This window comes from Centropristis striata, chromosome 2, assembly GCF_030273125.1.
Source record: "Centropristis striata isolate RG_2023a ecotype Rhode Island chromosome 2, C.striata_1.0, whole genome shotgun sequence".
In the NCBI taxonomy this organism is placed as follows: Eukaryota; Metazoa; Chordata; class Actinopteri; order Perciformes; family Serranidae; genus Centropristis; species Centropristis striata.
Window position 1 is genome coordinate 5,162,601 of NC_081518.1, and position 14,765 is coordinate 5,177,365.

Consider the following 14,765-nt stretch of genomic DNA (forward strand, 5'->3'; position numbering starts at 1 on the left):
AATACAAAACACAGAAACACCCCTGTCTCCAGTCCACAATAGGTTCTCATGATCGCCAGTCAGAAAACCGTCTACCCATCAACAGAAGATTTTTCAGATCTGCAGGTATATAATCAAGAAAGGGTGTCCAAACAATTAAAAACAATTCGTCCTTTCCCTTTACAGCAGCTTGTAATCTATCATGAGGGAGGATATCAAAGATCTCCCTGTACCAAACGGTGACACTAGGTGGAAGGGTTTTGATCCAATTTTTTAATATACACTTTCGAGCAACGAGAAGGAGTTTATCAAGGAGCTTATGATGTGACACGGTGAGATGTAGGTCCTTAGAGGGAAGGCCTAGGAGGAAAACCCCAGGTTCTTTCTTAATTTGTATTTTAAATATCCCACTGACCACCTTTGAAATAAGTGACCAAAATCTGGAGATTAGTTTACATTCCCAAAAGTAATGGAAATACGTCCCCCTTTCTAAGTTGCACTTGAGGAGATATGGAGTGGTCAATTTTGTTTAAAATAACAGGAGTAATATGCAGCCTGTGAAGTATCTTATACTGAGTTTCTCTCAGCTGGTTACAAGTAGATGTGGTCCTTATCAGGCGAATAGTAGCCAGCCAATCATCCTCAATATATTCATTGTTCAAGTCTTTTTCCCATCTATAAGAGATGTCTGGTAAATGGTATGTAACGGAAGAACCCAGAAGTGAGTAAAATGATGCTATAAGATGTCCCCTGTCCTTGCGCTCCAGGAGAAATCTTTCAGCATCACTGTAAGGGGTGTTAGTAGAGAAAGAGGTGGTCAGTGAAAACACAAAATGTCTAATCTGTAAATACCCAAAGAAATGGTGTCTGGGAATATTAAATGTTTTCTGTAATTGCTGGAAGGACAGTAAAGTATGACCTCTCAATAAATCGCCAATTACATGAATTCCCTTGTCTCTCCAAGAGAGGAACATGGGTGAGCTGACACCTGCAGGAAAGTCAGGATTTTGGGTTATGGGGGACAATGAGGACTTAACATTTTTTCTTCCCAGATATTTAGATATATCGTGCCATATCCTGACGCTGTTGTAAATAATAAGATTGCGTTTTACTTCTGGATTTATCTTCTTTGCCTCACATGTGATTAAGCTCCATGAGGAATAAGGGTGGCAGGCCCACGAATCAATACAGGGCTCTCTCTCAACATACGAATGTAACCAAACCCAGAAGTGGCGCGCATGACAAGCCCAGTTATAAAACAACATATTAGGCATAGAAAGCCCACCCATGTCTGTAGATAATTGTAATATCTTAAGCCTCTGTCTAGGTTTTCTGCCTTGCCAAATAAATTTGAAAAATGCCTTCTCTAAGTCTAGGATGATTTTCCTTGATAAATATAACGGGAGCATTTGTAAAGGGTACAAGAGTCGAGGGAGTACATTCATCTTAACAAGACTGATTCGACCAAATAGGGAAATGGGTAAGTTCTGCCATCTTTCCAAGTCTCTTTTGACTGAAGTACATATTGGGGCAAAGTTTAATTTTCGCAGATCCCTCAAGTCTGAGGACATTTTTATCCCCAAATAAGTAAAGCCAGATCTTGACCATCTGAATGGGAAATTCTCCCAAACATCTGCAGTATTCAGGTCTCCCAGTGGCATAGCTTCAGATTTACTAAAATTAATTTTGTAACCAGATATGACACTAAACCTATTGAAAATGTCCATTATTGCAGAAATTGATGGCTGAGGGGAGGACAAAAACACAAGAATGTTGTCCGCATATAAGGCAATTTTGTGTTCCCTATGCCCCATTGTTATTCCCTTCACATCTGTATGAAGTCGAATAGTTTCAGCTAATGGTTCCAATGCTAAGGCAAAGAGGGGCGGGCTGAGAGGGCAACCCTGGCGGACACCCCTTGCTATTGGGAAGGGCTCGGAACGCCGACCATTAGTTATGACAAGCGCTGTAGGTGAGTGATATATGGTTTGGATCCATTTAAGGAAGTCTCCCCCTAAGCCAAATCTCCCCAAAACATCAAACAGATAGCTCCACTCAACCCTATCGAAGGCCTTTTCTGCATCTAGAGAAATAGCCAGTGCCTTCTGTTTGCATTGTGAGGTAAATTGTATAATATTCAAGAGCCTTCTCACATTAGTGGTTGAATAGCGTCCATAAACAAAGCCCGTCTGATCTGAATTTATGAGTGTAGGAAGTAATTTCTCCAGCTGCCTGGCAGTTTGCTGTCAACCAAAATCAGACTGATTGGTCTATAGGAGCCACACATGTCAGAAGGCTTATCCCTCTTCAGAATAACTGAGATATTAGCGGTGTATAGTGTAGGGGGGAGACAGCCCCCATCAAAGGAGTCTAGGTACATGTCTGTAAGGGGACCGACGAGTTCCTGAATGAATGTTTTGTAAAAATTCAGGGCCAAAACCGTCCGGTCCTGGAGCTTTACCTCCCTTAAGAGTGCGTATGGCTTGTAACACTTCTTCTTTACTAATTGGCTTGCATAAATCTGCTTTCTGTTCGTCTGTAAGAGACGGCAACTTCATCTCATCAAGAAATTTTGCTCTAGTCTCGGGAGAAGATGTGCATTCGGAACTATAGAGGTCTTTATAAAACAGTTTCATTACTTCATTTATATCAGATGATTTGAGGCGCCTCACCCCATTTTTGTCTATGAGAGAGGGGATTACATTGGGGTCAATTTTACCACGAGCAAGACGAGCTAGCAACCGGCCTGGTTTATTGCCTGATTCAAATAGTCTATGTTTAGCAAAAAAAAAATGTGTGTCTCCACTTTCCTGGTTAGGAGCTGATTTAAGGCAGAGCGTGCAGCATCCAGCTGTTTCACCAGAGAGCTGCTCTGAGATTTCTTAAATTGAGTTTCCAGATTATTTATTGTTTTCTCTAAATCACAACAGTTTTAAAAGAAATCTAGCACTAGACAGGTCTATTAGCTTCCCTTAATTCACATTAGACTTTTGATGCAGAACATGGGTCTAAAGTGACCCGACTAAGTTTTTATATTCTATATCTTTGCAATAAATTAATTTCATCATTCAGTATTGCAGGTTTTCCTCAAATAACTTGTTTTTGATAATCATACATCCTAATGTTTTGTTTTCATTTCTTACTTTTTGAATAAACCCCCCTTTTTTTTAACACATACGTTTCTAATGCACAAGGTCATTTTTGACCCATGTTGTGCATTAGAAGGTGTTTATATGTTGTGCATCAAAGGGTCACCAATTTAAAACCTGACAAAGAAGATGCAAATATTAAATATCCTATTTTGTTAAATTGGTGTTTTTTCAATGGAAAGTATTGTTTGGTGGCTCTAATAAGTCTCAAATGTTAAAATATGTGATTTTCCGATGTAATCTGGTGGTTCTAGCAACTCTTTTAAACTTAAACCTTAAAAATAAGACAAACATAGTTACACATATACTCAAATAATTGAAAAGCAGAAAGGAAAAATGGATGTAATGATCTGTTGTAATAAAATAAAATAAAATAAAATAAAATAAAATATATTCAAACACACAGCCAGGATGAAACAACATGGGAAATGAATGCGGGTCATTTTGGACCCATGTTGTGCATCAAAGGGTTAAAGAAAGTAGAAGCATTTTCTTTCAGCTGGTAGCTCTCCTGGATCAATACTAAACTTCAAGTCCTGTAGGTCCATCATGCTAACAGATGTCAACAGGCTAACGTTAGCTTCCCCGGTTAGCTTACATTAAGCCTCTATTTATTTGGTTAGCTTGAGCAACCAGCGGGGATTTTTTTCTGCCAGTAATGAACAATGGCTTTGAACGTGCATCATTTATCTCCCTTAAGATGTTAAACGCTATTTGTTTAGATATCCGTCCACTACTCGGTAGTTCAAGCCGGTTACCAATAACTTATTATTGTGATCAGTTCAATCGACAATCGGCCTACCGAGCTCAGGGCAGGCGAAGCAATCGATCCCAGAGCGACATGATTCAGCGACACCTTCAGCTCAAAACCATTAAAAAAGATTAGTTACTTAACTATTTGTTAATTAGTTAATTATTTTCATTATTTTATTAATACATGTATAATTGAGTATGTAAGCAATAAACTTGAATTGAATTGAATTGTTTAGTAGTTTTCAGCAGGTTGTAGAAGTAAACATTACAACATAGTAAATGTTATTAATTTAATTTATTTGTAGTTATTTTTACATTTTTTAAAACTAATATATGCTTACATTAAATGTTATTAATATAATTATCTCTTTTTTTAAATATATTTTTTCTGTTTTTCCAGTTAAATTATATTTAAAAGAAAAGAAAATCCAGTCACAGTCCCAAATATAAAAAATATAGTACATTACTTTAATAATACAGTTAAATTAGACGATGGTCGTGCTAATTTAAACTACATGTGAAAAAACTAAGTCATGAGAAGTATTTGAAATTTGAACAAACTCTGGAACAGTTGGCTCAATTCACTTGTTATTTTATCTCCATTTTAGTGATATTCAAATTATGTTAACATGAAATTATGTCTAAAACACACAACATATTTCACATTATTATTGCATTCACTACCTTACACCAGATTTATTATAGTTTTAGTCTTTTTCATTACTTTTTAATTGTATTTCGTTTTTCAATGTTTGTTTTTAATTCAGTTTACGTTCAGTGATTTTCACAGAGTGGGTTTGCATATTAGTTTAGTTTTTTATTGTTTGAGAATGTTTGCCTTTAGTTTTCTTTAATAATGATAATAATAATCATCATAATCACAGATGGGAGGTAAACACTATTATGGAAATGTAAACATCAGTAATACTTAGGCCCATAAGATAAGATAAGATAAGACTTTTTTTACCCTGCAGTGGGGAAGTTCAGTGGTCACAGCAGCTTAAGATACAGACGGTGGTGTTACAAAGACTGTTCAGGCATACAAACAAACAAACAAACAAACATAAAAGACATAAAATACTGACATGGCTGCTAGAACCTTATTATTAATATTGCACATAGGGTTTTCCTGAGAGTATTTTTCATTGCACAGATATTGCACATTAGTGAAAATAGATTGTTATATGTTGTAATATGAACAATAAATAAGAAATATATAAACATATATATGCATATGTATATGCAAAGGGTATACATGGCATAGTATAAAAGGGTATACAAACAGATATATAACATACAAAGTATACAGAAGATATTTATATTAGTTATGCTGTACAGCAAATATGTAAAAGTGGAAAGTGTGGTATTTAGTTTGCTGAAGGTGTCAGTAAGATATAATATAATGAGAAATAAGAGGATTTATTGGCAATAAAAGCAACAAAATAATAATATGCAGCCATTTTAAAGAAAAATAAATATTGCAGTATACTATATACAAGATTGATTGAGAATTTTATTTCGAACATGTAAAGGTCAACAAAAACACTAAAAATAAGATAAAATAAAAGTGAAATGAAAATAAATATACAATGAGAGAGAAAAAAGAGAAAAAAGAAAAAGAAAAGAAAATGAGAACAGGTCACACCTGTACATGCAACAGCTCAGTTGTTTATTTCTCTTAACAGATTAAATTAAATCATACATGTTCAAAAGGGAGTAGGAAGAAGTGTATACTTATAAATTCCTACTCCTTCTCCTCTGCTTATTATATTATTATTAATACTATTACTGATATTATTATAATTTATGGACTATCTTTATATATATCTTTTGTATTTAAATATCTTTACATATACATAATTTCTTATTTCTTCATATTAATTTACATACATACATACATACATACATACATACATACATACATACATACATACATACATACATATATACATAGATAAAATTATGCATAACAATAATAATAATAATAATAAATAATAATAATAATATAATATATGAAATAGGTGGATCTATTGGCAATAAAAGCAATAAAATAATAATATGCAGCAAAATTAGAGAAAAATAAATATTACAAAATACAATATACATGATAAAAATATACAAAGAAAATAATAATAATGATAATATAAGAAATAGGTGGATCTATTGGCAATAAAGGCAATAAAATAATAATATGCAGCAAAATTAGAGAAAAATAAATATTACAATATACAATATACAAAGATGATGATAATAATAATAATAATAACAACAACAACAACAACAACAACAATAATAATCATAATCATAATCATAATCATAAATAATAATATAATATAAGAAATAGGTGGATCTATTGGCAATAAAGGCAATAAATTATTAATATGCAGCAAAATTAGAGAAAAAGAAATATTACAATATACAATATACAAAGATGATGATAATAATAATAATAATAATAATAATAATAATAATAATATAATAATAACAATAATCATAATCATAATAACAAATAATAATATAATTTAAGAAATAGGTGGATCTATTGGCAATAAAGGCAATACAATAATAACATGCATAACAATCAGAGAAAAATAAATATTAAAATATACGATATACAAGATAAAACATACAAAGAAAAAATACATATATACAATATGAATTTGAAAGGGAAGTTATTATTGGAGTTTTATCATTAAGTGCAGCCTCTGAGTATATTGATATTATTATATTAAAGCTGCAGCTCAGGATTGGTTCAGCGCTCCACATTACAAAGCCCTGCGGTTCAGATTGTGGCCTGTAGGCGGCGACACAGAGCCCCTTTTCTGTAAAAACAACATCTCACCTTCTTTCTTTAGTCCAAGTGCTGGAGCACGTTTGAGTGACCATGGAGTGCATTTGCTGTCATGTAGTTGAGCGTTAATACGGCGTGAATATTGGAAGAGGGGGGACTTTAGCGTGGAGACGAGGAGCCACAGTCGAGCCATGGCTGCACGGGAGGAAGGAGAGCTTCTGCACAGTAAAATAAGGCACCACGACGGAGCTGGAAGTGTAAACAGCTCAGAGGGCTTCAGGAACGGCTATGTGAAGAGCTGCGTCACCCCTCTCAAACAGGACCATCACAGGGGATTTTTGTTTAACGTGTGCAGGTTTTGCAACGAAGACATTCTCAATTCAAAATTGTTAAAGGTCTCCGCCGTGTACGTCGGCGCGTTTGTGATCTTCGCGGTTTCTTTCCTCATTTCTAGGAGCTTGCAAAGTGACTCGCTTTGGGATTTGCGGACTTTTTTGTCGGGCTTCTCCCAGTCCATCAGTCCTTTATTCAGCATAGGATGTGCTTTCTTCTTTCTCACCTTTTACCTGAGGAGGAAAAAGAAGGAGAGCAGCAAATGTTGGCTCGTGTCACTGCCAGCATCGTGTTACCTCGGGGATTTTTTGGTTTTGCGGTTTTTGCAATGGGGAGAGGACCAACACCAGATGCAAATGGTGGGCAGGTTGTTATTCGTGTTGGGATGTGTGGGTCTGCTCACCCTGATCCCCACTCTCAAACTCAAACACAGTGTTCTTATACTGGTTTTTGCCAGCGTTGTGTGGCTGGTTTCTTTCACAAGTTTGAGCGGTCTGCCTGCCCTGCTCAGACCGCTCTTCGCCTGCTTTGCGGGGGTTTCGGGCTCCCTGTTGGGGCTCTGTTTTGACCGTTACTACCCGTCGAGGGAAGCACCGAGTGGGATTTCCACCGCGGAGGAAAAGGTCCCGGTGATCAGACCTAGGAGAAGGTCCAGTTGTGTTTCACTGGGGGAAACGTCGACCAGCTATTATGGCAGTTGTAAAATGCCTCGCAGACCTTCGTTACCCTGCATATCCAGAGAGCAGGTAGGTCTTCTCCTGCAGGACCACGTCTGTTGTTATTGTTCAAAAGTAGGCCCACTGATCCTCCACAGACACCCGAGTACACATGTGCACCACAGGAGGAAAAAACACCCAGTCTCATATCATGAAAAAGCCCACAAAGCCAAACCAAACTACTCTCATGCAGAATAAAAACCCCACTTCCTTACATCAGCAAAATGATTTCACATGCAATAAGTAAGTGAGCATTGAATTGTGAATGATATTATATCTATTATGACTAATCCAGGTAGCTAGCAATCTAATTTTCAGTTTAATTAAATTTGCATTGTTATTTCACTGCAAGTTTAATTATAATGTATAATGTTAGACAAGGTCTTTGGCCAAAATTCAGCATTTCAGCCAAATAATAAAAAAGTGTGTTTTATAGCCTATAATAGGGAGCGTAAGAAAATTATCTATATGTTCTGGTATTGCCATATTATGTTTTGTGATAATGCATTGATTCATAAAAACAATACATAGATTATTATATCATATATCACATTTAGAATAACAGATTAATAACATGAGAATATTTGCAGAAAAAAGTAGTGCTATGATGTTGCATGTTAGAGCAACTGTGATAAATGCAAATGCAGATCTCACTGTTAAAAAACTGCATAAAAAAAGTAAACTTTATTTTATTTTAAATCGTAAAAAGATTCATGCATATAGGGGTGTGTTCTTTGTCCAAAATTAGATTAAAAAACAAAACAATGTATTTCCTTCTTTACAGTTTTTCTCTACATCTTAATGTATTGAATCCCTTATCATGATACGCATCACATCGTCTGGTTCCTGGCGATACACAGCCATAAACTATACACACTTTAGAATGAACATTCATGATTTTTTGTGCAATCTACTTGCCTACAGCACTTCATGACATCCATAATATACTGTTTTTGTTGGGAATATATTCATTTAAGAGTTTATTTTCCATATAATCAATGAAATGTGAGGGTTTATCTACATCCTGCTGTCAGAATAACAACACAAACAGCAGCTCAGCCAGTGATGTGGCCCACAGTCCCATCTGACTGTAGCAGTCAACAAAACAAAATGATGGTGAGCACGCGCAGGGATTATTCAGTGTCTACAGTCCACATTCAGCGTGTGTTTCTTCTTCTTTTTGTTTGCTTGTATACACAAGCCCACACAAGCTGTATAAAACCTGTCTGTTTGCATACAGTAGCTAACAGGTCCACCACAAAGTGATGCTTCTTTCTACTTTGGATTAGTTTTCGTAAACCAATACACCTAAACAAATCAAGAGTCTAAATTAAAGTATTGTGTTGCATGCAATATGTTGTGGACAAAAAGCTCATGCAAGCTGTTGCCTTAATTTGTGCGTAGATAAATGCCAACATCATTGTCACTGAAAAAGAAAAACATGCAGTTCTTTAGTGGACGCCACGCCGTCAGCTCACACACATTGTTTTTGTGTCCTTCAAGCTTTGTTAGAAATGATAAGAGGACTAAAAATGTATATCCAGTTTGTGTCAGTCGAGATATTTCCAGCAGTTGTTTTTCCACCTCATTGTGTTTTGGGCTATTAGCAGATTAGCAGTCACGTTAAGTTAGGCCTTAAACAGGGCATGAAAACTAAAACAGAAGAAAAGAGGTTGGATCATTGGAAACCCTGTGTTAACACCATTTTACCTTTTGCTTTATTTAATAACACACAGAAACAGTAGAACCAAGAATGCATTTAATTTAACTGAAAATCAGCAACAGAAATGTATATAAAGGCTGATATATCTTTTTTTAACATACGTTTTATGTATAATTTGCCAACCTTTTTCATTTGGAAGAGAAAGATACTGATTTGAGCTTTAAACACCAATATGTTTCTCCAACATTATTTGCAGAAAAAAGAACTTCAGGAACACTGAATATTAGCAAAATGAAAATTCACATTTATATTTGACTCACATCTGTTGTAGTACTTTAGTTTTGACATATTTGGGGACTGGGGATCCAAAACTTGAGACTGACGGATGTCCTGAGTAAAACTGAACTGGCCCTTTAGTTTTCAGCAAGTGGAACACTGAAGTTCAACTTCTTTTTGACATTTTTGCCTTTATCTGAACAAAGACTGTAAACAGGAAGAGAGAGTGGACAACAAAGGACTCATTGCCGGGAATCAAACTTGGGATATTGCGTTAACGGGGTTTACAGTAGGGCTAGGTTCATAAAATTCATTTTATTTTCAATTATGATTTTGGCTTCAAATGATTATGAAAACAAGTTCATCAAGATAATGTGATTATTTTTGCCACAATTCGTTTCATTCTCTAGTTTTGTCTCGTCTTTAGCTGTTCTAAATGATTTTGGTCTAATTATTTTTTTAAATTGAACATATGTTTAGTGTTTCACTATTGGTTATACATGTATAATTGAGTATGTAAGCAATAAACTTGAATTTAATTGAATTGTTTAGTAGATTTCAGTAGGTTGTAGAAGTTAACATTACAACATAGTTGATGTTATTTATTTAATTTAATTTATTTGTAGTTATTTTTTTAAATAATATATGCTTATATTAAATGTTAATAATTCTCTTTTTTAATATATTTTTTCAGTTTTTCCAGTTAAAGGATATTTAAAAGAAAAGAAACATTCGCAAATATAAAAATGTATTTTTTCCAAAGTTCAATAAATGCACAAGCTTTCCAAAGTTCATCGTGATCTCAATACTGACCAAAATAATTCATTTTTTCCATAACCGAGCAGCTCTCTTATGCTCTGTAACCATTTGGCTACCAAGGCGCTCCATTGTTTTTGATTTGACAAACCATGTATTTTTGAATTGGTAATCCTTTTTTTTAATTGCTACATAAATCTTCTGGTTCAGTTGCTTTGTTATTTGGCCGCCCTGCATACCAAACAGATGTTAAAGCTCTTTTTCTTCTCCCTGTAGAACTGCACAAACGTTTATTGTAGACAAAAACTTAGAAAATGTGTAAAAAAAAGAAAGATTTGTGCAAAAGTGATGTAGCAGAAGTTATAGGTTATGGATATTTTGCGCCATATTATAAGCCGACTATCTGACATGCATCGCAATCCATATTCAGGAAAAAGATAACTCACATTGACAGCACATGTTACAGTCTGCGTCATCTTCATACTGTCCTTTTTTTAAAAAACAACAGATGTAACAACATCTCTGCCAGTAAAGTTTGTTGTGAACGTTGTGGTGTCCATCCATCTGTAGGTGTTAGCCCAATGATGCAGTTTACTGGCAACCTGCTGAGGTGTTCTTCCCACTGCATGCTGGGATAGATCTCCTCACTGGGATAGTATGATAGTTTACAATATGAGCCCATAAAGTAGAGAAAAGCTGGTTGTTTTTCTTATAATCCAGATTTTGGAGATGTTTTGAATTTCAGCTCATGATGGCACTAAGATTTTCCTTTCTTTGGTTTTGATAATGAGGAAATATAGTCTGCAAGAACCACAAGCTGAGCAAAAAGAAAAGATCCTCTGTATGTGATATAACTTATCTATGTATTTATGAGACGGTTTCTGCGTCAGAGGCCGGCAAAAAAAAAGGCACGAAGGCAGACTTTGAAAGGAGTCACTCAGGGTTCACTGGTGATGTCACACATGTTCTTCATCTTCACACGCAACTTGCACACCAAACAGTCGACCCCCCCCTTCTGCTGTCTGGGAGCTTCATTGGCTTTCTGTCTGTCAGTTGCAAAGAAGAGGAGTTTGCAACACGTGGTTTTATAAACTGCAAGTTCATCATCACCTTGGAAATGTGCAGTTTCGAATTTGGTCATTTTTTTTTACATACTGTCACAAATGTGGAAACTAAGTCTTGATTTTGAATTAAACTAGACTAGTGCAGTACCTGTAGGAAGTATGTATTCGTACATTACATGCCACACTACAATGACTGCAACTCCATAAAACACTTACTTTCCATAAGGTACGCACAACATCCAGCACTTACACATTGAACATTGATATTCGCTGGAAACTATTAGAATATTATTGGAAAATCGAACCTTGTAGCCACTTTAAAACTCCTAAAGATAGGTAGGCTAAATAGACTTCCAAATGAGATGAGTCAGGGTGAAAATCCAGAGTGAATTGTGTTACTGACCAGGTGTAGGCCTATCACACAATGGGCCGGAGCTCCACTAAAAGGGGGCGGAGCTCCCCTAAAAGGCGTCCGATCGGAAACAGTGCAATGTTGCAACACGTCCTACGTAAAATAAGGATATTTTGAAAAATGAATTCAAAAATCTTCAAAATCGAGAATGCACACCTTCGTGCCATGCACAAGCCACATAGGAAATCTGAGGTCAGTCTGACTAACGGTCAGAGAGATATGAACTAGACACACACACACACACACACACACACACACACACACACACACACACACACACACGTTATGGAGACAGTGAGGAAACCTCAAACAATTATATTGTAATCAGTTTAACCAACGTCATCAGTTTGTGTGAATTATATTATATTACACTGCAGGTAACTGAACGCTCTAAGCAGTGAAAAGGACCTAACAAAGAGTTTAACCCACGACCAACAAACTTTAAAAAATGGATAATGGTGTAAACACAGCTTTCCCTTTTTACTGTGATGAATGCCTCGGAGCTGTCTCCATGTAGAACACAATGGAAATGCCATTTGACCCAGCCGTGGCAATCTATTCTAACTCAACTCTGTTGGGTTTGTTGGCTTAATCAAGTTGGACTTCTGCAATAAGTCTGCATTATCAATGTCGTTAATACAAAAATTGTGTCAACATTAATATTTTAAACCAATGCATTGTTTAAAAAATATTATTCGAATGGATCTTTTCCTTCGATATCACTGTACAACTGGTAGGGAGAGTTCTTGATTACCTTTTGTTCTTGTAGGTGCTTTAAAACACTCATAAAGCTATAAAGTTATCTGCCTACCACCTTAACAATCCCATTAAAATAGTGTTTGAAGGGAAATTTTTGGCGGGGGCAGCAGAGAAAATTATTAACTATTTTATTTCTGCCATTATTTAACCACATTTCTCTCTGTAGGGAAAGCCATCAGAACAATAGATAACATCATTGTGATTAATATAATAAGAGGTCTGAGTTAAAGGGACATGGTGGATATCTTAACTTAAAAAATATATATTTTGTATTTTTTTTAAATGTATTTATGTTGGAGTTGACAGTTTAAACTCCAGTTTTGCAGTTTAATTTGTAAACCTTTGCAGCACAAATTTGATATGTGGTGGTGCATTATATAATATACAGTCTAGGTTACATACAATTAGATTAACTAAAACAAAATGGTCTTTTTTTTTTATTTTGAGGGAAATTAATCATTTGGATCAGTTGACTATCAGTAGTCATTATGGCAGCCTTGCTATTAAGGGCTGTAGCAACAATTAGGAATATTTGGGCAATAATTAGTCTTTTTAGGCCTCGTGAGAATCCTTCTGAGATTTTATATTTGTGTATTAACTATCTGATCGATTCGTGAACTCATTCAATGTGGGTGCAGACTTTTTGCAAGTCGACACCATCATGAATATTCAAACTAAAAGTGCTGCTTCAGACGACGGGCCCCGCGGTGGCCTGAGAGGCAGCAGGGCCAGACTTGTGCCACCAGACACCTGAGGTTGTGTTTATGTCGAGCTTGTCATTCGTCGTGTTCCTGAGGGAATTTACGAGCTGCAGCAGTGCGTGTAAAGAGCTGCGATATCTGAGAGATACTTCCTCCTAAATATACAAACATCTCAGAGAATACTGTGTCCCAATTTTTTCTAATTTGTAAACCCCCATAAAAAGAGGCTTTATGGCATCTCCTGGATTCAAACAATTCTACATATCAACAGTTGGAGGTGGTAATGTGCTCTGAAAAGGCAGCTCCAAGCCAATAAATTAGAAGAACGAGACAGAAAACAGAAGTGTAAATCATTGGAAAGAAAATCGAGTGTGCAGATCTTTTACAAGGTAGGACATTTAACCAAATATAGTCTGTAAACTGAAGAGAACACCTTTGATGCTGGGGGAAAAAATCTTTTTTTCTCCTCACCCTGCGTCTCGTACAAGTGCTAGGAATAGTGAGAGTTGCATGCAAGGTACAACAATCTGGATTTCTTCAGGTCGTATGCCCAAAATAATGGGCTCCTGACCCTCGTCACTCATGATCAATGACTCACTTTAACTGGGATGGTTAGTAGGGCTGGGCGATATATCGATATAAAAGATATATCGATATATATTTTTGAATGTGACAAGGAATTGGACCATATCTCACATATCGATATAGTTCAAATTTACACTGTGATTCTTGCTCCAGGCAAGCTGCGGCTTTTATTTAAGATATTTTTTTATTTAAATGTGCACTTTATGAAGCTTCAATTTAAAAAAAAAAGTTCTCCTGTTGTTATCCAGTATTTATGTTCACTTAAATAAACGGTTCCATGACTGAACATTTGCTCTCACTTTGCGATAAAAATATTGAGATATATATCGTATATATATTATATGTATAGATATTCAGCCTAAATATATCGAGATATGACTTTTGGTCCACATCGCCCAGCCCTACTGGTTAGGCAGTCCAGAGACTCCATAGCCAGTTTGTTTCAGCAAACTAGTGCTACTTTTTTGATAACCTGTATATGACTACCACAAGCTTTCCAGGAATTACACTTTGTAAGGCTGAATTTACAAATGAGTGTTACGTGTTACAATCAATATCAACATACTGTACAACTTAATCGACCCCCTTAATGTAAATTCAGCTGATGACACAAACGTAACCAGATACCTGTCGGTATACAGTTTCAACACACTGATGTCAGTCTTTAAATATCGTTTAACACCAAGATGCTGCAAGCATGAAATCATACTGATCATATATATTGGTACTGCTTTTTTTTTTTTTTTTTAGTGGTCGTTATGTCTTTCTTTATTGAGACAAATTTATAGATTTGTTTTTGATTCTGGGCCAAAAGAAATCATATTTCCT

At 35.7% G+C, this 14,765-nt stretch overlaps 1 protein-coding gene across 1 annotated transcript in view; it reads left to right on the forward strand.

The window, feature by feature from the left end:
- Positions 1-6,678: 6,678 nt before the first annotated feature.
- pde3b (phosphodiesterase 3B) overlaps positions 6,679-14,765 on the forward strand; it is a 71,976-nt gene continuing 63,889 nt past the window's right edge. The window contains exon 1 of the mRNA XM_059348943.1: positions 6,679-7,751. Within this exon, the coding sequence (XP_059204926.1) occupies positions 6,864-7,751 (888 nt within the window). The 5' untranslated portion in view covers positions 6,679-6,863. The remainder of the gene's footprint in view (positions 7,752-14,765) is intronic.